Consider the following 22,234-nt stretch of genomic DNA (forward strand, 5'->3'; position numbering starts at 1 on the left):
GTATCCTGCTCTCAAGCTTGTTTAACACACAGTAGTTTTTAAGGCTCTCTGCGAAGCTGCATTATTACAGCATTTCTCCTCCTGCTCTCCTTTCAGACACTCCGGTCCTGAAGCCCGTCTGGACTCTGCGCAAACCGGACCTGGACGGGGAGCCTTCGGAACTGCAGCCAGCGACGCCGGTGAAGAAGAAGAAGAAAGGCTGGCCCAAGGGCAAGAGCCGCAAGCCCCTGCACTGGAAGAGGAATCCTGGGCGGCAGCCTGGAGCAGCTGAGGAGGAGGACCGGAGCCCCAAGACAGAGGCGCCGCCAGCCCGGCCCAAGATGAAGCCCGGGAGGAAGCCGCGCAGCTACTACCTGCAGAGAGAGGCAGAGGCACGGGCCGCAGAGCAGAGGGAGTGCGGGGAGATCCACAAGAGACGGACGCAGCAGCAGCTAGAAGAGGCAAACAAGAAAACAGAGGAGGAGGGGGAGAAAGTGAGCAGCGCGTCCAAGACACTCGTGGTGGCTCCGGGGGGCTCCGGGAGCCCTGCGGCTGAGCTGAAAGACACAGGAACGGAAGAGGAACAAGAGGAGGAGGAGGAGCAGCAGCAGCAGCAGCCCCCTCCTTTTCCTCTCCCGCTCCCGCTCCCTCTCGCTCTCCCCAAGTCCCCGGAAGGCAGGCGAGGGAGGCTGGAGGAAGAGGAGCTGGAGGAAGAAGAGAGGGAGGAGACGGCTGGGGGCAACCCCAGCGACGACCACGACGCAGATGATGAAGACGACGGCCCCCTGGAGATTAAGAATCCAACGGCAACGGGAACGAGCGCGGAGAGGGAGAGGGAGGCTGCCAAGAGAGAGCCAGCAGGGGGGCAGCAGGAGACTGCTTCTGCTTTAGACACCAGCACTGAAGAGAACAACCACGAAGAGGAGGAGGAGGAGGGGATCAGAAACAGTGTGGACTCTGAGGAAGAGCAGGTTCCCAACGAAACGCACTTGGAGCAGATTCACGTTCCGGAGGTTGAGGAGGAAAGGAGAGGAGACGGGGCCAAGGAAAGCAGCAGCAGCAGCAGCAGCCTGATGGAGCCAGAACTACAGCAGCAACAGCAGCAAGAGGAGCAGGAAGAGATGAATCAACATCACCATCTGAATCACCTCCCACACCACCCACACCACCAACACCACCAGCACCACAGCAGCGAACTGGACCTGGAGACGGTGCAGGCTGTGCAGTCCCTGACCCAGGAGCATGAAGAGGGGGCCTACCAGGACTGCGAGGAGACGCTGGCCGCCTGCCAGACCCTGCAGAGCTACAACCAGGTGGATGAGGATGAGGATGAGGAGGAGGAAGAGGAGGGGGACCGCTCCCTGTCCCTGGGGGAGGACTGCAGCCACGCCAGCCCAGTCTCCACGGGGCACCCCCACCCCAGCCAGTCCGTGCGCTCGGCCAGCAGCCCCAGCGTGCCCCCAGGCCTGGAGGCAGGAGCATCAGGAGGAGGGGGAGGCTACACCCAGATCAGCCCCGAGCAGGGCTCCCTCTCGGCTCCCTCCCTGCAGAACATGGAGACCAGCCCCATGATGGACGTGCCCTCGGTGCCCGATCACTCGCAGCAGGTGGTGGACAGTGGCTTCAGCGACCTGGGCAGCATCGAGAGCACCACGGAGAACTATGAGAACCCGAGCAGCTACGACTCCAGCATGGGGGGCAGCAGCAGCAGCAGCAGCGCCAACAACATCATCAACCACCAGGCCAACCAGCAGGCCAACAGCTGCTCTTTCGGGGCCGGCGATGGGGCGAGAGGAGGCTTGACGTCTTCCGGGGGGGTTCTGTCCCAAAGCAGCAGCAGCAATAATAACAGCAGCAACAGCAGCAGCAGCAGCAGCAGCAACTCTGGCAGTAGCTGTGTGATCACCCAGATGACCGGGATGAACAGCAGTTGTAGTTTAATGCAGCCTCAACCCCCTCCTCCTCCTCCCCCTCTCCCACCACCTCCTCCTCCTCAGTCTTCTTCAAATCTTCAAATCAAATCTCCGCAGAGCTGTGTGATTGAGAGGCCCCCGAGCAGCAACCAGCAGCCCCAGAAGAAGCAGCAGCAGCAGCAGCAGACAGCCCCTCCTCCCCAGCCCCCTCCCCCTCCTCATCCCCGCGCTTCCCAGCAGCAGCAGCAGCCGTCCCTGTCCCAGTGCAGCATGGGCAACAGCTTCACCTCCACCCCCATGATCATGGAGATCCCCGAATCGGGCAGCTCGGGCGCCCTGAGCCTGTACGAGAGGATGGGGCAGGACTTCGGGGCAGGCGGCTACTCCTCCCAGCCCTCCGCCACCTTCAGCCTGGCCAAGCTGCAGCAGCTCACCAACACCATCATGGACCCGCACGCCATGCCCTACAGCCACCCGGCCGTCTCCTACGCCACCAGCGTCTCCCTGTCCAACCCGGCCGGCCTGGCCCAGCTCGCCCCCTCCCCGCACCCCCAGGCACAGGCCACCATGACCCCGCCCCCCAGCCTGGGCTCCCCGCTGCTGCAGTGCAACATGCCTGGGGCCAACCTGGGCATCCCGCACACACAGCGCCTGCAGGGCCAGATGGCGGTCAAGGGCCACATCTCCATCCGCTCCAAGTCGGCCCCGCTGCCCTCGGGGCCCTCCCCCCACCAGCAGCAGCAGCAGCAGCAGCAACAGCAGCAGCAGCTGTACAGCCGGGGGGGGCCCATGCAGGGGGGTCCGCGGACGCTGGCGGTGCAGAGGGGCATGATGCCCAACCTGATGCCCAGCCAGGCCTACAATGTGAACTCCATGAACATGAACACGCTCAACGCCATGCAGGCCAGCTATCGCATGGGCCAGCCCATGATGAACAGCAGCTACCACACCAACCCGGCCTACATGAACCAGCCCGCCCAGTACCCCATGCAGATGCAGATGGGCATGATGGGGGGGCAGGGCTACCCACAGCAGCCTATGCAGCCGAATCACCACGGCAACATGATGTACACGGGGCCCTCCCACCACAGCTACATGAACGCAGGGGTCCCCAAGCAGTCGCCTTACATGAGCAGATGAGCCTGCGAGTGGGGAGGGAGGGGGCTGAAACAAACAAATTGTTCATAAGGCGAGGGTGGGGGGGGTGAATGACTAACGAGAGAAATAAAAGAAACAGGCTTGACTTTCCTCCGGTGGCGAAAATACAAAAGGAAAGAAATGACGGACCTCTGTTTCGAAGGGCACTCCCTGTGACCTGGGGCAGGTCAGCTTGTGCTCTTTGTGTGTCTCTCTCTCTCTCTCCTCTGGAAAAGCCTGGTCTTTTTTTACTGAAGTGTTTTAATTAAGAAAAGAAAAGGGGAGAGATGATGAAGATGATGTGAGGGTGGAGAGGAAACAAATAAACAAACCATCCATACAAGCGATGGATTTGAAGACTTCAGAACCCGGCACACGATCTTTACATTGAAATAGGAAGCCTTACCTACAGAAAAAAAAAAAAACTAAAAAATGTAGAAATGTAAAATCTGCTTTTTTTTTTTTAAGAAATGTTTTTAATGTTTTGTTTCTTTGTGTGCATTCCACATCCTTTTTTATTTTCTATGTTATCTGAAAAGGTTTATTCTAGAAGTCATGACGGGGTTTGAAAACCCACTGTCACCCCGTTACCCACACTGGAGGCCACAGGGTCTGCTGCGCTGAGGAGCGTCTGAACCCGGGTCCGGAGCACCGCGGGGTCTCCTGGCTTTCGCTCCACCCCGAGCGCTCACTTACTTAATTAGTCTAATTATTTGATTAACTGGACACATTTAACACTTCTCTCCAGGTCTCAAAATGTTTTGTAGGTCTGAATCAAGTTGATTGTTTATATCATCAGCTGTAAAATTAAATATGTCCAATTGAACAAAAAAATAATTAGATCAATTATGTTAATTGAGAGCTTAAGTTGGAATGAAAACCAGAAGACCCTGCGGCCCCCCCTTGAGGACTGGAGTTTGACACCCCTGCTCCAGTCCCAGGTGAGGGGGTTAGTCTGCTCCAGTCCCAGGTGAGGGGGTGAGTCTGCTCCAGTCCTAGGTTAGGGGGTGAGTCTGCTCCAGTCAGGACAGTCCCAGGTGAGGGGGTTAGTCTGCTCCAGTCAGGACAGTCCCAGGTGAGGGGGTGAGTCTGCTCTAGTCCCAGGTGAGGGGGTGAGTCTGCTCCAGTCAGGACAGTCCCAGGTGAGGGGGTGAGTCTGCTCTAGTCCCAGGTGAGGGGGTGAGTCTGCTCCAGTCAGGACAGTCCCAGGTGAGGGGGTGAGTCTGCTCCAGTCAGGACAGTCCCAGGTGAGGGGGTGAGACTGCTCCAGTCAGGACAGTCCTAGGTGAGGGGGTGAGTCTGCTCCAGTCAGGACAGTCCCAGGTGAGGGGGTGAGTCTGCTCCAGTCAGGACAGTCCCAGGCGAGGGGGTGAGTCTGCTCTAGTCCCAGGTGAGGGGGTGAGTCTGCTCTAGTCCCAGGTGAGGGGTTTCATACCCTGGGCTTTCTCTCTGAACCAGTCCCTCCACAGTGAACGGTGCAGCCCAGGAGTTTAGAAAGAAATGAGGGAGGGGGGTGGGGAGCCTTTGGACTTGTATGCCTTGAGTTTTTTTTTGTGAGAGGGGGAAATACAAAAACAAGGTTCATGACTTGTCTGGCATTCTCACAGAGCAGACTGAAAGCAAGATGTCGCTGCTCTGGATGTGTTTGTGTTATTTTTCCTCATCTGAACTCCGTACTGAAATGCAGTAACAAGGCTGGTTTGAGTGAATTCACTGGGACACATCTTCCAGTCTTAGATTTCTGATATACTGCTGGCCAGACCTCAGCATTAAAAAAAACAAACAAAAAAAATAATAATTGTGTAGCCTCGGCCTAAAACTAGAAAGTATTATTTCTTTAGATGAATATAATAAGAAGCCGTTTCCTGTGTGAGAATATGACTGTTCTGTGCTTCCTGTTAACACACGTTTTCAATGCGCGACATCGAGCCGCGTTTTAACTGCGTGTTCAGCAAAGCCCTTGAGTCTGCCAGACAAGAAGAGTTCACAAGAGGGTGAAAAAAAGAGTCAAATGTCCGCCACGCCCACCTCCCCCCAGTGTACCGGCTGTGGTTCAATCCTGAACCCGTTCAGCTGTGATTCATACCATTAACCTGTTCATTTAATCGTGATGTTTTATACCATGCTTGTTGTTTCAATGTTCTAACTTTAAACGGGAGGGGAGGAGACTGTAAAAATATTAGACTTTTTTATTTTGGTTTTTTTTCTGAATTTTTCCAATCGGGGCAGCTTCCTTTTGTAAAAGAGCTGACCTCTTATTTTATTGTTTTCGAGTTTAGAAACTTGTAGAGAGAAAATGTTTTTCTATAATATAAAAAAAAAAGAAAAAAAAAATCCTACATATTAATATTGGTACTTGTCATTTTGTTTGTTTCACTTTATATTTTTTAGCAGGATACTTGGGTAAATCTTATTAAAAAAAATTAAAAATAAAAAAAAAAGTTGTAAGCTCACTCTTTAGTGACTACGATGCCTTTAAGCGTTCCGTTCCATCTCATCTTTAGAATTTTCTATCTTTGTTGTAGTATATTAAAAACTATTTTAAGAAGAAAAAGACAGAAATCTGAAGTTCTCTAGTGGTTTCTTTTTGTTTTTTTTTTGTGTATAGGACGACTCCCGATGCCTTTGAAAGCCGCATGTAAAAAGGAGCTGAGTGTATTCCTGTCTGTTTTCTATTGCTTTCTCTTTTTGTATCCTTTGTAATTGTACATGGTGCGTTGTGATCTGTGAGGGAGGCAATGCTGAACCCTGTGCAGTTCGACTCGGTCTCCCTTCTCTTCCCCTGTATGGAATCAAGTACTTTCAAAAGAACTCCTGTACATTTTAACATAAAAAAATAAATAAATTATGTTGAACCGTTTCCATTATGTGTATTTTTTTTTTATTTGAATCCAGTTAGGCAGGCTGTCCTGAATTAGACGGCAGAATTAAATGCAGACTGCAAGCATGAGGATCGCGGTAGTGCTGCCTCTGTGAAGCAAGAGACCGACCCCAAGGCTCGCTGGTACCCTCCGGAGCTCCTGACCGAGCGATGGAATCCACTGTGAAGCAACAGACCGACCCCGAGGCTCGCTGGTACCCTCCGGAGCACCTGACCGAGCGATGGAATCCACTGTGAAGCAGCAAACCGACTCCGAGGCTCGCTGGTACCCACCGGAGCACCTGACCGAGCGATGGAATCCACTGTGAAGCAACAGACCGACCCCGAGGCTCGCTGGTACCCTCCGGAGCACCTGACCGAGCGATGGAATCCACTGTGAAGCAAGAGACCGACCCCGAGGCTCGCTGGTACCCTCCGGAGCTCCTGACCGAGCGATGGAATCCACTGTGAAGCAACAGACCGACCCCGAGGCTCGCTGGTACCCTCCGGAGCACCTGACCGAGCGATGGAATCCACTGTGAAGCAACAGACCGACCCCGAGGCTCGCTGGTACCCTCCGGAGCACCTGACCGAGCGATGGAATCCACTGTGAAGCAACAGACCGACCCCGAGGCTCGCCGATACCTCCGGAGCACCTGACCGAGCGATGGAATCCACTGTGAAGCAGCAAACCGACTCCGAGGCTCGCTGGTACCCACCGGAGCACCTGACCAAGCGATGGAATCCACTGTGAAGCAACAGACCGACCCCGAGGCTCGCTGGTACCCTCCGGAGCTCCTGACCGAGCGATGGAATCCACTGTGAAGCAAGAGACCGACTCCGAGGCTCGCTGGTACCCACCGGAGCACCTGACCAAGCGATGGAATCCACTGTGAAGCAACAGACCGACCCCGAGGCTCGCCGGTACCCTCCGGAGCTCCTGACCGAGCGATGGAATCCACTGTGTAGCAAGAGACCGACTCCGAGGCTCGCCGATACCTCCGGAGCACCTGACCGAGCGATGGAATCCACTGTGAAGCAACAGACCGACCCCGAGGCTCGCTGGTACCCTCCGGAGCACCTGACCGAGCGATGGAATCCACTGTGAAGCAACAGACCGACCCCGAGGGAGACCGAGGCAGGAACGTTTTTAAATAATTTATAATAAGTGCTATAATAAAACAGTTAAGTCCGAGTCTGAAACAGTTGAAAACACGAAACGGCTGTTAAACTTCTTTTGAAATTTCAATCAATATAATCAATGACAACTAAAAAAGGGGTCCAGAGCAGCCGCGTCCCGGGTGAGTTGGGCACGGTAAGCGGCACGTTTTTACTCCGTTAAAAGTACATTATTTCTGAATTAAGATTTAAATACTATTATTAATCTGAATATATTTGAAAATCTGGGGACCCGTTTAGTATCGAGTCAGTCTGTCTGTGAGCCTGCACGGGGAACACACCAACTACCTTGATTTTCATGTATGATTCTATTTAAAAGGGAATGACAGACAAGCCATGTCAGAAGAAAGAGTAAAGCGAGAGATCTTGTGTTTGTTTCTTACCAGGATGGTTCCCGGTTCACTGTGTGTATGACCGACCCTGAGCAAGTCACTAAACCTTGTGCTCCGTCCTTCGGACGAGACGTAAAACAAACAAGCTCCTATTGGAAGTGACTCTGCAGCAGCAGCAGCAGCAGTTGTTGAGGATGCAGAGTTCACCCCCCTAGTCTCTGTGAGACGCTTTGGATGACTGTATTATTATTATTTATTTCTTAGCAGACGCCCTTATCCAAGGCGATTTACAATTGTTACATAATATCACAGTACACATAAAACAGTTATAAAGTACAATCAAATCATTAGCAAACAAGATCAAATTCAATAAAGAATGCATTAAATAAATCATGTAGAATTATTAGTAGAACAGTCCAATTTTCAATGTTCAATGCAGTGAATTGGTTTAGATTACCCCCTCCCTCCCCCCTACTTAAATCATGATAATATAGGACTTTACAATTGTCAACATATGAAGTGAAATATCCAAAGCGGCGCTGTAATAAATGACAGGACAGTACGTCTACTTTCCCAACTCCACCGCACCCTCTGGTGGAGAGAGGTGGTAGTGACTCCACCTCTTCATTGACGCTGCAGAGGACCGACTTCACATCCTAAAGGAAATGAACTTTTGAATCTGGATTCTCAGACTTCTGTTTGTGTTTCTTGAATGAGGGGAATATGATGGGTTAAGGGAAACGGTGGGCCAAGTTTACAATACAAAAACACAACTATTTTTTTTTTCAAAATAGAATTTTAATAAATCAAAAAAACGAATAAAATACAAAGTGATTCTATTTTTAAAATATATAAAAAATAAAAAATAGTTTGTGTCTCTTTCAGAATGGAATGGGAGGGGACTAAAAATGTAACAAGATGTGAATCCATGACATTGAGGAACTGGCTTTGCTGGAGCCATTTCACAATCTAAATCGAATCTAAAAACGGGTCTGAAAATTAGACACCATGAAATGAGGAGGGGGGAGGGTTTTCTAGATAAAAATCGACCCCAGATTCTCTTGCAAATTCTCAAATAATTATTTGGTCACCCGCCGCACTTCACCCCCCCCCCCCACACACACACACACACACCCACAAAAAAAAAAAGGCGGCAGCAACATCACACAGCTGTGTTGCACCCCCCCTCTCCTGGGGATCCTGTCTGCTCCAGGCTGCACTCTGTCCGCAGGGGGACCCCGAAACTGCTGCGCCTCCTCCCCCTCCTCTTGAGCACGGTGCTGGGAGAGGGGGAGCCCTTGGGGACCCAGCCCAGGCCCGTGGCCCCCGAGTCACGCCGGTTCCTCATGCTGCGCCTCACTGCGAGGGAGGGGTGGGGCGCAGCGAGGACGTCCTCGATTGAGAAGTCAGAGAGGCCGGGCGCCAGGGTGTGCTCCTGGGGTGTGGAGTCCTGTGTGGGCCGGTGGCAGTGTCCCTCTGGCTGCCAGACAGCACTGCGCCGGCCTCTCCGGGCCCCCCCCACACTCTTCCTGCCCCGGGCTGGGCTGCTGGAGGCTCGTTCTCCCTCCCGCTCCTCCTCTCTGGGCTCTGCAGTCTCCAGCACCTCCCCCTGCAGACTGCCGCTCGCCGCTGTGCCTGGCTGCCCGTTCTCCGAGAGAGCCAGTGGCTTCTTCACCCCAGCGCTGCGTCTGCCCCTCCTCACCGCTGGCTTTCCGATCTCTGCTCCTCCCCCCTCGCTCCCACAGCCCTGTTTAGGATCCAGTCCGTTCCTAGTGGGGGGGCTGCTCTCCCCTCCCCGGGCAGCGGGGGGGTGCACGGTCTCCTGTGCCTGGAGAATAACCTCGGGGCTGGTTGCCGTCGTCTCCAGAGGTGCAGCAGTGTTGGGGTCCCCCTCCCCCCTCTTCGGGGCCGGCTTCCTTCTCTTCACGAGGACGGGGGAGCTGGGTGGGACGTTCTCTTCGTTCTCGGGGTCACGCTGGCTTCCCGTCGCTGCCTCTTCTTCTAACAGAGAAACAAAAAAAAGATTGTGACCTGGACCCTGTGGGAGCGGCACCTGTTACCATGCACTCTCTCTTTAGAAGCAAGGAAACTAAAGCGAAGGACTTCACAAAGGTGAAGCTTTCAGCAGCCGCGTCGAGCAGACAAACCCGAGAGCGCGCAGCGTTGTTCTTCGGTACGCTGAAAAGCAGCAGCCGGAATGTTCTGTTCTTTTTTACTTGAGTTACTTCTAGAACTCTGACGGAGCGTTCTGAAGTTCTGGAAGCTCTGCGTGAGGTTCCACATCCCTCTTCAGCAGCGCTGCTCAAACCCGGTCCTCGAGACCCCAGTGTCGCCTGGTTTAAAAACCGGACCGGTTTGAGAAGCGCTGCTCTATGATACTGGAGATCACAACCAACACTCCCAGTTCTGCAGGACCGCGGCAGCCTGCGCCCTGACCTGGCGTCTCACCTGCGAGTCCCTGCAGCGCCCCCTGGTGTGTGGGAGTGGCCGGGGTGCAGGCTGCAGAATGCAGGTCCTCGGTGATGGGGCTGAGAGCCGGGGGCTTGGAGGCGTAGTCTCTCCCCACGTACAGGGAGCGGTCCACGGGCTTCCCCCCTCGCCTGCCCCGGCGCCCCTTCCCTCGCACCACCTGCAGCACGGAAAGAGGGGAGAGAAGGAGCGTCAGATTGTTTATTTCAACACGCTGGCCCTGCCTGCAATCACACAATCACTGCACTACTCCAAGCAGGTCCCCAGGTTAGTTCACTGGACCGGTCTGATTGATTTTTGATTGGACCCTCCCTCCCTCATTATTGCCAATCCCAAATATGTCCTGAAGAGACAGAGAAAGACTTCTAGCGGAAACGTTTGCCATTGAATTTACACTGAAGACGCTGAGAAAGACTTCTAGCGGAAACGCTTGCCATTGAATTTACACTGAAGACGCTGAGAAAGACTTCTAGTGGAAACGTTTGCCATTGAATTTACACTGAAGACACTGAGAAAGACTTCTAGTGGAAACGTTTGCCATTGAATTTACACTGAAGACACTGAGAAAGACTTCTAATGGAAACGCTTGTCAGGGTCTCTAGTTGATCTCTTTTCAGTTCAATAGCAGCGATGGAGGAGCGCAGTTGACATTTTTCAATCTCACCTCCAGTTTCCTGGGAGCGGAGGCTCCCGTTGCGCCCCTCCTCTTCGCTCGGGGCTCCTTCCTGACGGGACAGGGCTGCTCCGGCTCACTCTGCTTCCTCTTTCTCCCGGATCTCCGCACGCTCTCCATCCCGGGACCTGCAGACACGCAGGGAGACGGGCAGGGTTAGAAACTCACACCAGCGAGTCACAGCTCCCCTTGCTGAGGAATATTACAAACTGTCACGTGCTGAATTTAGAAACACTGTGAAAGAAACAAGTTCAACGACAAACCGTTTGAACCAGCCGCGTAAATCAAAGGAACTGATAAATGACATCACCAAGCTCTACCGGAAACCATAATATTAGTCCAGTAGTATTTCACGTTAGGATTTTGAAATGTCACCTTTTTGAATGTCAGTTTTTCTGTTAAGTATGTTGTAAACTACAAAGCAGTGTGCAATTCAATATGTTAGCATCACATTATTCAGCGGGTTTCATTCACCAATCATAAATCCAATCACTTTCATTAAAAAAAAGAATTTTAAAAAGAGAATAAAATAAAATATCACATTTACCCTTTAGTCATGTAGTTTGTGGATTTCGACTAAAAAATCTGTTCAATCTTAAAATACTGTTTTTCTGAAACAGCTAAATAAATAAATAAATAAATAATAATACTAATTGCTGTCAGTGGCCCCAGGCTGCTGCTGAATCTGCTCTAAACGCTGGGAATCCCAGGACTGGCTGCAGCGACAGCGTCTTCCAACAACAGCAGAAACTGGATTACAAAACTTCTGGCCAAAAAAACCTGTTTGCCAAAACTTTTCACGGCTCGGAAACTTACGAGCCTGGGGCGAGTTTCTCAGAATCTCGCAGTCCTGCTCTGCGATGGGGGGCTGAGATTCTGGGGGTCCCTCCTCAGAGACGGGCACGACGGGGGTGGCAGGCTGTACCCCTAAAAAGACGAAAACAGAGGAGTCGGCACAAGCAGGCCGTGCGCAGCCCTGATCATACTGCAGCATTGCCAGCAAAGGAGAGTCTGTGCCACACTGTACAGGAGCTACACTCCCACAGAAAGACACTGCTTTCTTCTTCTAGGAGAAGAAACTCCTTATACAGATCAACAGTAAAGGATGGCATGTCACCAAGACAATGGTACAGTAATGCTACCCCAACCCCATCTCCCCACAACCCCACTCCCCCCAACCCCAACCCCAATCTCCCCCCACCCCCCCAACCCCAACCCAATCTCCCCCCAAACCCCAACCCCCCAAACCCCAACCCAATCTCCCCCCAACCCCACACCCCCCAAACCCCAACCCAATCTCCCCCCAACCCCACACCCCCCAACCCCCCCCCCAAACCCAACCCCCCCCAAACCCCAACCCCTCCAACCCAATCTCCCCCCAACCCCCCAACCCCAACCCAATCTCCCCCCAACCCCCCAACCCCCCAACCCCAACCCCAACCCCAACCCAATCTCCCCCCAACCCCCCAACCCCAACCGAATCTCCCCAACCCCACACCCCCCAACCCCAACCCAATCTCCCCAACCCCACACCCCCCAACCCCAACCCAATCTCCCCAACCCCCCCACCCCTAACCCCCACCCCCGATGCTTCTTGAGTGTGATGTATTAGACTCTCACAGGTGTTCCAGGGCAGCACAGGGTTACAATGCAAGCTTCATATTTAAACACAGTGTAGTTTACAGCAAGTTCAGTAATAATGATACAATATGAGCTAGGATGACAGCAGGCTGGATCTACAGTGCCCTGTTAGACTGTGAGGACAGTGCAGTGGGGTTTGTCGTACCTGGATGTTCTGCTGGAAGCTGGAGGTGGAATTCGACGCGCGTCTCGTCCAGGGTTCCAGCGTCAGGACAGCGGATCACTGTCACACAATCCTAGTTCAAGAAATTCAACACAAAAATCCTACATTTATCCAGAGAGCACGTTGTGTGCAGCACAGAGGAGTCCATCAGCGAGGCGTTTACACCAGGACAGCACGATCACAGCAAAGCTGTGCCACTGTTTGCACGAACCCCAAGTTCAGTCTGCGAGTAAGGAATGATTTTATAGAGGATTACGCGAGAGACAGAAATGAAGAGTTCCGTCGAATCCGCTTGGTTTGAAGGTCCCCCCCCCACCCCACACCCCCGGTACTGTCGAGAGGGGAGAGGGGTGTGACTGAGGGATGTGAATGAATCCAACACAAATCAGTCTATTTATACAGCTCTGACAGGTCAGAACTGAATGATGCAACATGTGTAAATTCAATGACTAATGTTTCCACTAGAAGTCTCTCAGTGTCTTCAGTGTAAATTAACTGGAAAATGACAGCTGGAGAAAGACTTCTAGTGGAAACGTTTGCCATTGAATTTACACTAAAGAGACTGAGAGACTTCTCGTGGAAACGTTTGCCGTTGAATTTACACTGAAGTCTTTCTCAGCATCTTCAGGACATTAACATAAAAGCAGGCAGAGAGGAGGCTCACCCTGGGGCTGTCGAAGTCTGGCTGCGGGGGGGGCCCTTCCGATTTCAGGGGGGTCTTCTTGAGCACGGAGCGGGGCCGGGAGCCCGCGGAGGGGGTCAGGCACGCGGGGGTCTGCCCTCTGCACAGCGGGGTGTTGGGGGGCAGAGTGCGGTCGAACAGCTCGGGGCTCAGCAGCCCCCCGAACCGAACCCTCTTCCTCCCCGGCGTTCTCGCCCCCCCTGGGGCAGCGTCTGTGGGAGGAGGCTGGGCTGGACCCTCTACTGCAGCAGCTGAGAGAGACAAGAGAACAGAAGAGATTCAAGAACAGGCCATTCAGCCCCCCGATGCTCGCTCGCTTTGGTGCCAGTGATCCGTTAGCACTTGGGAGAGGAAAAACAAACCCACCCTAACCAGGTTAGTAGAGGAAATGAAACCTCTGGGAATCCGTGGGGAGACGGACCACGAGCTTGAGGTCTTATTGTGGTCAGAGAGGGCAAATGTAAATTCTTGCAAGTCATTATTAAATACAAGAACACTCTGCAGAGATCTACTTAAAATTGCTGAACTTTGTGCATGTTTTCCTGTAGATTGGGACTGGCTCTAGCGGTGGCCCGTTTCTTACCTGCGTCGGACTCCACAGACGGGTCAGGGAGCAGAACGGAGTCACTGCCTCTCTCGGGAGACTGCGGCAGGCTGCAGCCGTCCGGGTGTCCGTCAGTCAAATACTTAAGAGGAGGAGAACCGAAGAGACAATTAGAAAATAAAACACAAAATCACTACGGTTCCCTTTCACAGAGAGGACGCTAAAACATTCCCCACGAGAGGTCAGCTGGAGTCTTTATCGCAGGAGAGTCCAATCAGTCCCGATCCTGGAGGGCCACTCCACTCCAGGTTTATCAGGTAACAGCAGAGAATCACCGACTTCAGGGTCCAGATTTTTAATTGGTTCAAATAAACAATTTAGACCAGGAGTGGAAGGGAACTTTGGTCACCCCTGCACTGAAACATCGCACACTGCCAGAGACAGCAAAGTGTTTAATCTTGAGCACGCTGGGGATGTTTGTAACCAATCAGAAAGCCCCTCATGGGGAATCCCTTCATTACAGTGCTGTTACTGTACGATGCAACACGAGCGTGTGGGAGACTGCATGCAGGCAGCATTTCAGCACATAGGGAAAAACCTGAACAAAGCTGACACTGCGAATCCTCCCACACAAACACTGCAGAAACTACTACACAGGGAGCAAAATAAGACTCCCGTCGCACAGCAGTGCGATCCACTCCTGCTTTCACTAGGAGTTTAAATCAGACACACCTGAGCTTGTTAGCTATACACGCTGGGGCTGATCAAGCTGGTAGTAAAACCTGGACTGGGTGACACTGCTGTGCAATAGGAGTCTGATTCCCGTCTCTGTTGCTCCTTTTTCTATCTGAAGTACCGTTTTATCTTTTTTATGCCAATGTTTTTTTTTTTGTTTCTTTTTTAATTGCCTCCTGGTGTGACCTGGTCTGATTTCAATCCTTGAGATGACCTTTAAAAACCGGTTAATCCAGGGGTGTCAGACTCGGGTCCCGGATCATCGCGGGGTCTCTTGGCTCTCAATTACTAAAGGAGTCTAATTATTTGATTTATCTACACATTGAACACTTCTCTCAAGGGTTCAGAGGTCGTGTACCTGGAATGAAGTAGTTTTTTTTTTTTTTTAAATCAGACTCCTGGAAAAACATTTTAAACATGTCCAATAGATCAGTTCTGTGAATTGAGTTTAAATTGGAATAAAAACCAGGAGACGCTGCGGCCCGCGAGGACTGGCGATTCACGCCCCTGTGTTGACGTTCCAGGAGCATTTCGAAACATTTCAACCCTTCAATACCCCGAGGGGTAGCGTACCTGCTCTGCTCTGCAGGGAGTGCTCTTGAGCAGGGAGCCTGGGCTCTCCCCCCTCCACAGCGGGGTCGAGGGGGGCAGGGTCTGATCAAACAGCTCGGGGTGCAGTGCGGATCCGAACCGAACCCTCTTGGGCTCCCCGGTGCAGCTCGGAGTCTGAAGAGTGCAGGCGGGCAGGAGAGGAGCCTCTGAAGTAACACAGAGACACAGTCAACAAGAGGCAGGGCTGCAGGGCACAGCAATGACAAGAATCCTGGTTTTTGGGGGGGGGGGGGGTGGGGGGGTGGTAGACAAAAAGGTTTACATAATTTAAAACACTCAACAGTTCTCATTAATACGAATTTCAAGGAACCAGCGAAAAACGGTTTGGTCTCATCAGCAATTCGTATTAAATTGTTTTGTTTTTTTTCGGGGCGCACCTGTCCGCAGAGGTTCGGTCTCGTCACCCAGGTCAGGGAAGGGGATCCCCCCCCCAGCACACATTCCCTCACCCTCCGTCTCCCAGGGCTTCTCCTGCAGAGAGACGAGTTAGACCAGGGGGTGCGAGACACAGGTCCCGCACTGTTCCAGCTTTCCTTCCACCCCAGCGCTCGGCTGGTCTCATTATTTGATTCATTAATTGGACACTCTGAACACTTCTCTCCAGGCCTCAAAACATTTTACAGGTCGTCTACACGTCATTTTCTAAATCAACTGTAAAATACTTTTTTTTTCTTCTTTAAACATTTCTAATTAAACAACTAATTCGATGAATGAAGTTAATTGAGAGCTGCAGTAGCAATGAAAATCCGAAGGTGTTCGAGAGACAGATCCTGCAAACAGCTTAGCCAAAGATAAACTAGGAACGTTTTCAGACAATGGTTTTCGTTTGATAATGGGGGGAGGAAAAAGGCTACGTTACCTAAAACAACACGCAACGGCAGGTTGCAGGACACAATTATATTCAAGCAAACTGCTCCACAGGACACACCCCTAAAATAAAAAGTGCAGTGACTTTCGGGGCCCTACCTCCTCCTCCTCCTGCTGCTCTGTGATTCCGGGGACCCCTGATGTAAACAGCGCCCCCTCTCTCTTGAGCAGCAGCAGTGCGGGGGTTCCTGTATTCTCACAGAGCTGCTCCCCCTCGGCCGAGGGTTCCAGATCTAGCAGGAGCCCCCCTTTCTTTCTCTTGGACGGAGGCTCGCTGTGCGGCCGCTCCTCTCGAACCCTCGTCCAGGCCTCTGCGTTCCCACCTGGAATACAGGAATCCCGGGAACACGTTAGAGCCAAATCGCTCTGCTGAGTTTCCTGTAATCTCTAGTATAATGAAAGACATCAAAATAATTTTAAAAAGCAACCAAAAAGTGTGAATCAGTTCACTGTTATTAATCAGTCATTAGCAGAGGCTTTTATCCAAAGCAACTTAGAGACTAGGGGGTGAACTCTGCATCATCAACAACTGCTGCTGCTGCTGCAGAGTCACTTCCAATAGGAGCTCGTTTGTTTTACGTCTCATCCAAAGGACGGAGCACAAGGAGGTTGTGACTTGCTCAGGGTCACACACACACACAGAGTGAGTTAGAGGCTGGGATTTGAACCTCCTGGTATCAAGCCCCTTTCTTTAACCACTGGACCCCCAAGCAGGAATCCAAGTGCAGACACCGTCTGTCGAACGGCAGGATTCCTTTACTGTGCCTAAAACATTGCTCTGTAGTGCAGTGCTCCCTCGCAGCAGCACGACTCCCTGATGCACTGATCTGGTTATTTCACGGTCAGGCCACGCTGACAGTAAAACGCTATACTCTGCGGTCACGTCACTGACTTCACTAGGATAACGAAACAGAGGGAGTACGACATCATAACATAGTAACAGAGACATTCCAATAAACTGAAATCAGGAGGTGAAAAGCGTGGAAATAAGACTCCTGCTGCACAGCACTGTAACCCAGGCCAGGTTTTACTACCAGCTTCATCAGCCCACAGTGTGTCTAGGTACCAAGCTCGAGTGTGTCTTATTATTAAACTCCTGGTGAAACCAGGAGTGGATCGCACCGCTCTGCAATGGGAGTCTTGTTTGTTTCTCTTACTGGGGGTCGGGGCTCCAGCGAAGGGGTTCAGAGCTTTGTTCTCGTCCACAACGTAAAGAGAATTCCTGAAGGCAGCCATCTTGTGTTTCAGGGCTGAGGAGCAAGAGGGGAAAGGGCTGAGCTGGAGGGAGGGAGAGGGGGAGAGAGAGAGAGAGAGAGAGAGAGAGAGAGAGAGAGAGAGAGAGAGAGAGAGAGAGAGAGAGAGAGAGAGAGAGAGAGAGAGAGAGAGAGAGAGAGAGAGAGAGAGAGAGAGAGAGAGAGAGACTCAGTTCATCAGTAAGCACACAGGTCGCCTCCCTGTGTGATCAGACACCAGGATCTTCACAATATCCTGTTGTACTTTCACTATTAGGTATCAAATCATGTTTTCTTAAAAAAAATAAAATCCGACCACCAGCTTGTATGTATTGATGCAATCTGAACCAGTGCATTTCAACTTAACTTTCACGGGTAACAAAATCAGAGCAAGTTATCAAAACGATCTAGTTAAAGAGAAAATTAAAAAACAGGTACAGGACGCCCGTTTAAAAATGCACTAAAAAAACAGAAACGTAGCCTGTGCTGAAAGGAGGACAGCAGCACTGCATGAAAAAACAAATAGAAATACAAAATAATCTCTCAAACACACACAATAAAGCAACCCATCTGAACAACCAACACAACAGGCTTCAAATTTTACTCTGTTAAAATACAGATTTATTTAAAGACACAGAAATGGTTTATTATACAGCTCTGGCCTAAAGCATTGTATCTCCCCCTATAGAATGAACTGATTGTGCTTCATGAAGTCGAATGAAACCTGCTGAATAATGTGACGTTAACATATTGAATTACACACCCAGCGCTTTGAGAAACGTGACATTTCAAAATCTAAACATGAAATACTACTGTACTGCTATTATGGCTTCTGGTAGACTCATGCAATATCATTTTATTAGATGTTAAATTAAACATCTAAATTATGTTCATAGTTAAACGTGCAAGACTTTTGGCCACAGCTGCACACAAATCTCTCATGTGCTGCCTGGGGGCTGTTTCTGCAGCAGTCTGAACGCACACAGGGGGGCGCTAGTGGGTTCCCTACCTTTGGGACTGGGCTGGGCTTGGAGAGGAGTCTCTGTCTGGCGATGTGTCTGATGAGGTAGTTGGTCTCGGGGGAGCCCCTGGTCCCTATCGTGGACCGGCGCCGGGCTTTCAGAAGAGCCTTATCTGCAGAACCACGAGAGAGAGAGAAAGAGGAGGGGGGGGGGGGAGAGAGAGAGAGAGAGAGAGAGAGAGAGAGAGAGGGAGAGAGAGGGGAGGGGGAGGGAGAGAGAAAGGGGAGGGGGAGAGAGAGAGAGGGGAGAGAGAGAGAGAGAGAGAGAGAGGGGGGAGGGAGAGAGAGAGAGAGGGGAGGGAGAGAGAGAGAGGGGAGGGAGAGAGAGAGAGAGAGGAGAGAGAGAGAAACAGACTTAGCTTCTTGCAGAACAAGCTTGCAGATAGCTTTGTTACAAAAAAATGTCGAAGGTACTTTTTAAGCTGCTACCTTGAGATTTTTATTCATTGAAATATATTTGCAGTGGCATAAATATTTCAAGATTTTTTTTTTTTTTATTTAATTTAAGTTTTAGAAACATTTTTATACAAAAAAAAAACAAAACAAAACAAAAAAAACACGTTTTGAAAAAGGAGAACAAACTTCTAACCCCCCGGGATGGGAATAAGACTCAGACAGCAGTGTGATCCAGTCCTGGTTTCACTAGGAGTTTAATAATAAGACACACCTGAGCTTGTTACCTAGACACACTGGGGCTGATCAAGCTGGACTGGGTGACACTGCTGTGCAGGACCCTGCCTGCCGCTCAGCTCTCTACCTTTCACTTCCTGTCGGGGGGTGAAGCTCTGGGCAGCGATGCCCAGGTCAGCCGAGGTCACCTCCGCGAAGTCGATGGGGGGGAGCGGCTGGAACAGGCCCTCCGGCAGCCTCGGGAAAGTGGGATCAAGACGGGCGATCCGACTCGGAGAGAGAGAGGAGGAGTCGGGAATGTCTCCGGAGTTCTGTCCATTCTCTCCTGGGATTGAATCAGACAGGAAGGGAGAGAACAACGTGTTACACGACGAGAGACTGGAAATCTCCCTCCGCAACAATCACACGAAGGAGGAACGAACCGGACCTTATTCCACATCTCTGAGCACAATATTAGAACATAAGAAAATTTACAAACGAGAGGAGGCCCCATTCAGCCCATCTTGCTCGTTTGGTTGTTAGTAGCTGATTGATCCCAGAATCTCATCAAGCAGCTTCTTGAAGGATCCCAGGGTGTCGGCTTCAACAACATTACTGGGGAGTTGGTTCCAGACCCTCACAATTCTCTGTCTAAAAAAGTGCCTCCTATTTTCTGTTCTGAATGCCCCTTTATCTAATCTCCATTTGTGACCCCTGGTCCTTGTTTCTTTTTTCAGGTCAAAAAAGTACCCTGGGTCAGCATTCTCAATACCTTTTAGGATTCTGAATGCTTGAATATTACTAGCTTGCTCTCCTGGGTGGTTTGTTTTGTAAGGAGCTAGACTTCTTAAATGGTTATGGCACCCTAATCCTTGATGCACAGTACTGTGTGATGCCTTGCCATTAAAATGGGTTTGGGAAGGTGTGTTTTTCCCCCACCCAGCATAAAATCTAATCATAACCTCAACCTGTTCTACTAATAAATCTAAATTATAGATAGATAGATAGATAGATATTATTTAACGCTCCCTTGACCCTAAAACCTACAAAAACTCCACTTTAAAACACACAGGGATGAGAGTATGAAATTAAAAAACCAATTCTAAAAAATGATTACAAAAAATTAATCTTAAGGGCAGCCTGAATATGTGGAAAATGTCACGTTCTCAATTGGTTTGCGTCTGATTTGATGAATTGTTTTTTCTGAGCTGCAGCGAAGGCGTCAGGGTTCGGCTCTCGGACCCCCACCTGCTGAAAGCTGCTCCGCGGGCACCGGGTCCAGCGGCAGGAGGCCCCCCCTCCCCTTCCTCCTCCTCGGGGCCGGGGGGTTCTGGAGCTGGGCGGGGGGGCTCGGCCCGTTCTCCTTCATCTCCCAGCTCCGACCCGCTTCAGACAGACAGCCCGGAACCTGCTGCTTCGGGAGCTCATCCTCGGGGTGAACGTCAGCCTGCACCTCAATACCTAGAAGAAACCAGAAAACAAACCTGTCAGGAACACAGGAGGGTCAAATCCCGGCTCAGCCACTGACTCCCTGTGTGTGTGTGTGACCCTGAGCAAGTCACTGAACCTCCTTGTGCTCCGTCCTTCGGATGAGATGTAAAACAAACGAGCTCCTATTGGAAGTGACTCTGCAGCAGCAGCAGCAGCAGTTGTTGATGATGCAGAGTTCACCCCCCCTAGTCTCTGGAAGTCTCTGTGGATAAAAGCCTCTGCTAAATGACCGATTCATAACAATAATAATAATAATAATATCCCTCTGCCATCACCACCCAGTTGAAAAAGAGAGCGACATGCTTCAACAGCACAGCGTGTAGATGACTAGCATCGAATTGGAAACGGTTAACAGACCATGGAAACAGAAGAGGCATTTAAGATCTAGACGAGGCGTTATAGTGCAGGTAATTGTCATTTTTCTACTATTAGGAGGTCAAATTGGGGAGGTGCATTTAAAACCGATTCAGATTTTGCAATGAATCACTCCCGTTTCCTTTATAAAAATGTAAAAAAAAAAAAAAAGAATTGCCATGTGCAAAATGCAGAACAGGTAGCTTGAACTCACCCCCCGACCTGCAGTCTACAGGTAACCATGACGACTGCGCGAGAGCTGCTCCGTCAGGGAACTCCATGGGGCGACACCTGATCAAAAAAAGTTACAAAAAAATATATATATTATTATACCAGCTTCAGTCACTGCGTGTGTAACTGGACCGGGTTAGGTTTGCTATCTGTGCATCTACTATATAATGCATGTGTTATTTTTTCTAATTAGTGTAATAATAATAATAATAATAATAATAATAATATTAATAATAATAATTAATTCGCGACCTAAGGGTTTAAATCTTCTATATATATAATTTTGAGAAACGGGCAGTGATGGTAACTCGTTTTTGCGCAGCGAAATCAGCTGCCTCACTTCACCGCCACTATATTTAACTAACTAGTTATCGGTAGCAAACCGTGTAAAGTACGATCTTTTATAAATAAATACATAAATAAATAAGATTATCTGAACATAGCACTTGCATTCAATTAGTATTCATAACGACTGTATATCGGTGTGATTTTAAACGAACGCAGGCTACCGGTAAAGCCGAACAGATTTAAAAAGAAACTGTATTCAATTTCATAGCAAATAAATACGCTGCGAGTGAATGGGGGTTGTGTCGACACGATGAAGCATTGCCTCAGAGACTAGCCTGCATCCGTTAGGGCAGGATTATAAAATTAAAAGCTTCACACTGAAATATGCGTGATTTACAGTAACTTTAAAGACAGGCTTTCTTAAAAAAACATCGTTAAACGAATCGGGTTTTAAACCGTGACTCGATCCACGTTTTAAAAACACAACCGAGAAAAACTCGAGACCTACCAGAAGAAAACGGACGAGTGGCTTACCTTTAAAACACGCATTCGCTATCTAACAATACAAATGAATCCCTATTTAAAAAAAACCCCATGGATAATGATAAATATAATATAAAATATTATAATAATCTACCTGTAATCCGTTCCTCCCCCAGCAGCTCGGAGAAAACATTCAAATTCCGCTCCTCCCACACTGGAGCGCAGCAACTTCATATCACTCCGCCGCGAAAACACCGAATTCAACTCATTCTCATCTAAAAAAAAACACCAGGTAGAATAAATAAACAAATCCCAGACTTCTGTGAATATTTTAAAGTTTTATCAAGCGGGGTTTTCTGTCTCTTCTCCAAATCCTTCGGCAGGGAACTATTTAATTGCCCCAATACACGCGTCCAGTTGTGTGTGCCGGATCCCGTTTATTACAAACTGCCCAATCGGGATGAGACGGAAGGGTCACGTGCCTCTGAATCAGCCAATGAGATGGAAGTGGGCGAATTTGAATTCAAAACAGATATTTTTTTTTTGTCAGTGCTGGACTGACACAGAGACGGGCATGGCGGGCTGTGTAAACTTGGTTGGTTCATTCATGCTTCAGACTCGACATCATTCCTGGTCGGACTCGAGGGTCTCGGACCCTGTGCCACAGGTGGCAGTTACGTCACTCTCAGGACGTGCGTCTGTTTTTTTAGTAAAGTCGCACCGCATTTTGTCACGCGTC

General features: G+C 50.3%; 2 protein-coding genes across 11 annotated transcripts in view; one reads left to right on the plus strand and one right to left on the minus strand.

Moving 5' to 3' along the window:
• LOC117397707 (histone acetyltransferase KAT6A) overlaps positions 1 to 5,889 on the plus strand; it is a 47,157-nt gene extending 41,268 nt beyond the window's left edge. For 4 of the 8 annotated variants that reach the window (XM_059020031.1, XM_059020033.1, XM_059020032.1 and 1 more), the window contains one exon: positions 97 to 5,889. In XM_059020031.1, the coding sequence (XP_058876014.1) occupies positions 97 to 3,032 (2,936 nt within the window). In that variant the 3' untranslated portion in view covers positions 3,033 to 5,889. The remainder of the gene's footprint in view (positions 1 to 96) is intronic. The other 4 variants (XR_009323745.1, XR_009323744.1, XR_009323746.1 and 1 more) reach the window with 4 other exon arrangements.
• Positions 5,890 to 7,870: 1,981 nt separating this feature from the next.
• LOC131729834 (cell division cycle-associated protein 2-like) lies at positions 7,871 to 21,898 on the minus strand. Of its 3 annotated transcripts, none has more exons than XM_059020035.1 (16): positions 21,650 to 21,898; positions 20,708 to 20,784; positions 19,897 to 20,109; positions 18,797 to 18,994; positions 18,028 to 18,152; positions 16,944 to 17,064; positions 15,886 to 16,109; positions 15,297 to 15,390; positions 14,881 to 15,065; positions 13,612 to 13,714; positions 13,011 to 13,279; positions 12,329 to 12,419; positions 11,359 to 11,469; positions 10,534 to 10,670; positions 9,849 to 10,029; positions 7,871 to 9,398 (listed from the first exon to the last, which is right to left on the minus strand). In XM_059020035.1, exons 1-16 carry the CDS (start codon positions 21,727 to 21,729, stop codon positions 8,563 to 8,565), a joined length of 3,045 nt encoding a protein of 1,014 aa, XP_058876018.1. In that variant the 5' UTR covers positions 21,730 to 21,898; the 3' UTR covers positions 7,871 to 8,562. The 3 variants fall into 3 exon arrangements, with proteins under 3 accessions (XP_058876018.1, XP_058876017.1, XP_058876019.1); XM_059020034.1 differs by having other exon boundaries at positions 7,871 to 9,401; XM_059020036.1 differs by lacking the exon at positions 21,650 to 21,898 and adding an exon at positions 21,547 to 21,637 and having other exon boundaries at positions 7,871 to 9,401.
• Positions 21,899 to 22,234: the final 336 nt, after the last annotated feature.

Source organism: Acipenser ruthenus, unplaced genomic scaffold (assembly GCF_902713425.1).
Source record: "Acipenser ruthenus unplaced genomic scaffold, fAciRut3.2 maternal haplotype, whole genome shotgun sequence".
Classification (NCBI taxonomy): Eukaryota; Metazoa; Chordata; class Actinopteri; order Acipenseriformes; family Acipenseridae; genus Acipenser; species Acipenser ruthenus.

Coding starts and splice junctions, on each gene's coding strand:
- LOC131729834 (XM_059020034.1), bottom strand. CDS start 21,729: ATGAAGTTGCTGCGCTCCAGTGTGGGAGGAGCGGAATTTGAATGTTTT. Junction 16,110..16,943: donor CGCTGGAGCCCCGACCCCCA/GTAAGAGAAACA, acceptor CCTGTATTCCAG/GTGGGAACGCAGAGGCCTGG. Junction 15,391..15,885: donor AGCAGCAGGAGGAGGAGGAG/GTAGGGCCCCGA, acceptor GTCTCTCTGCAG/GAGAAGCCCTGGGAGACGGA.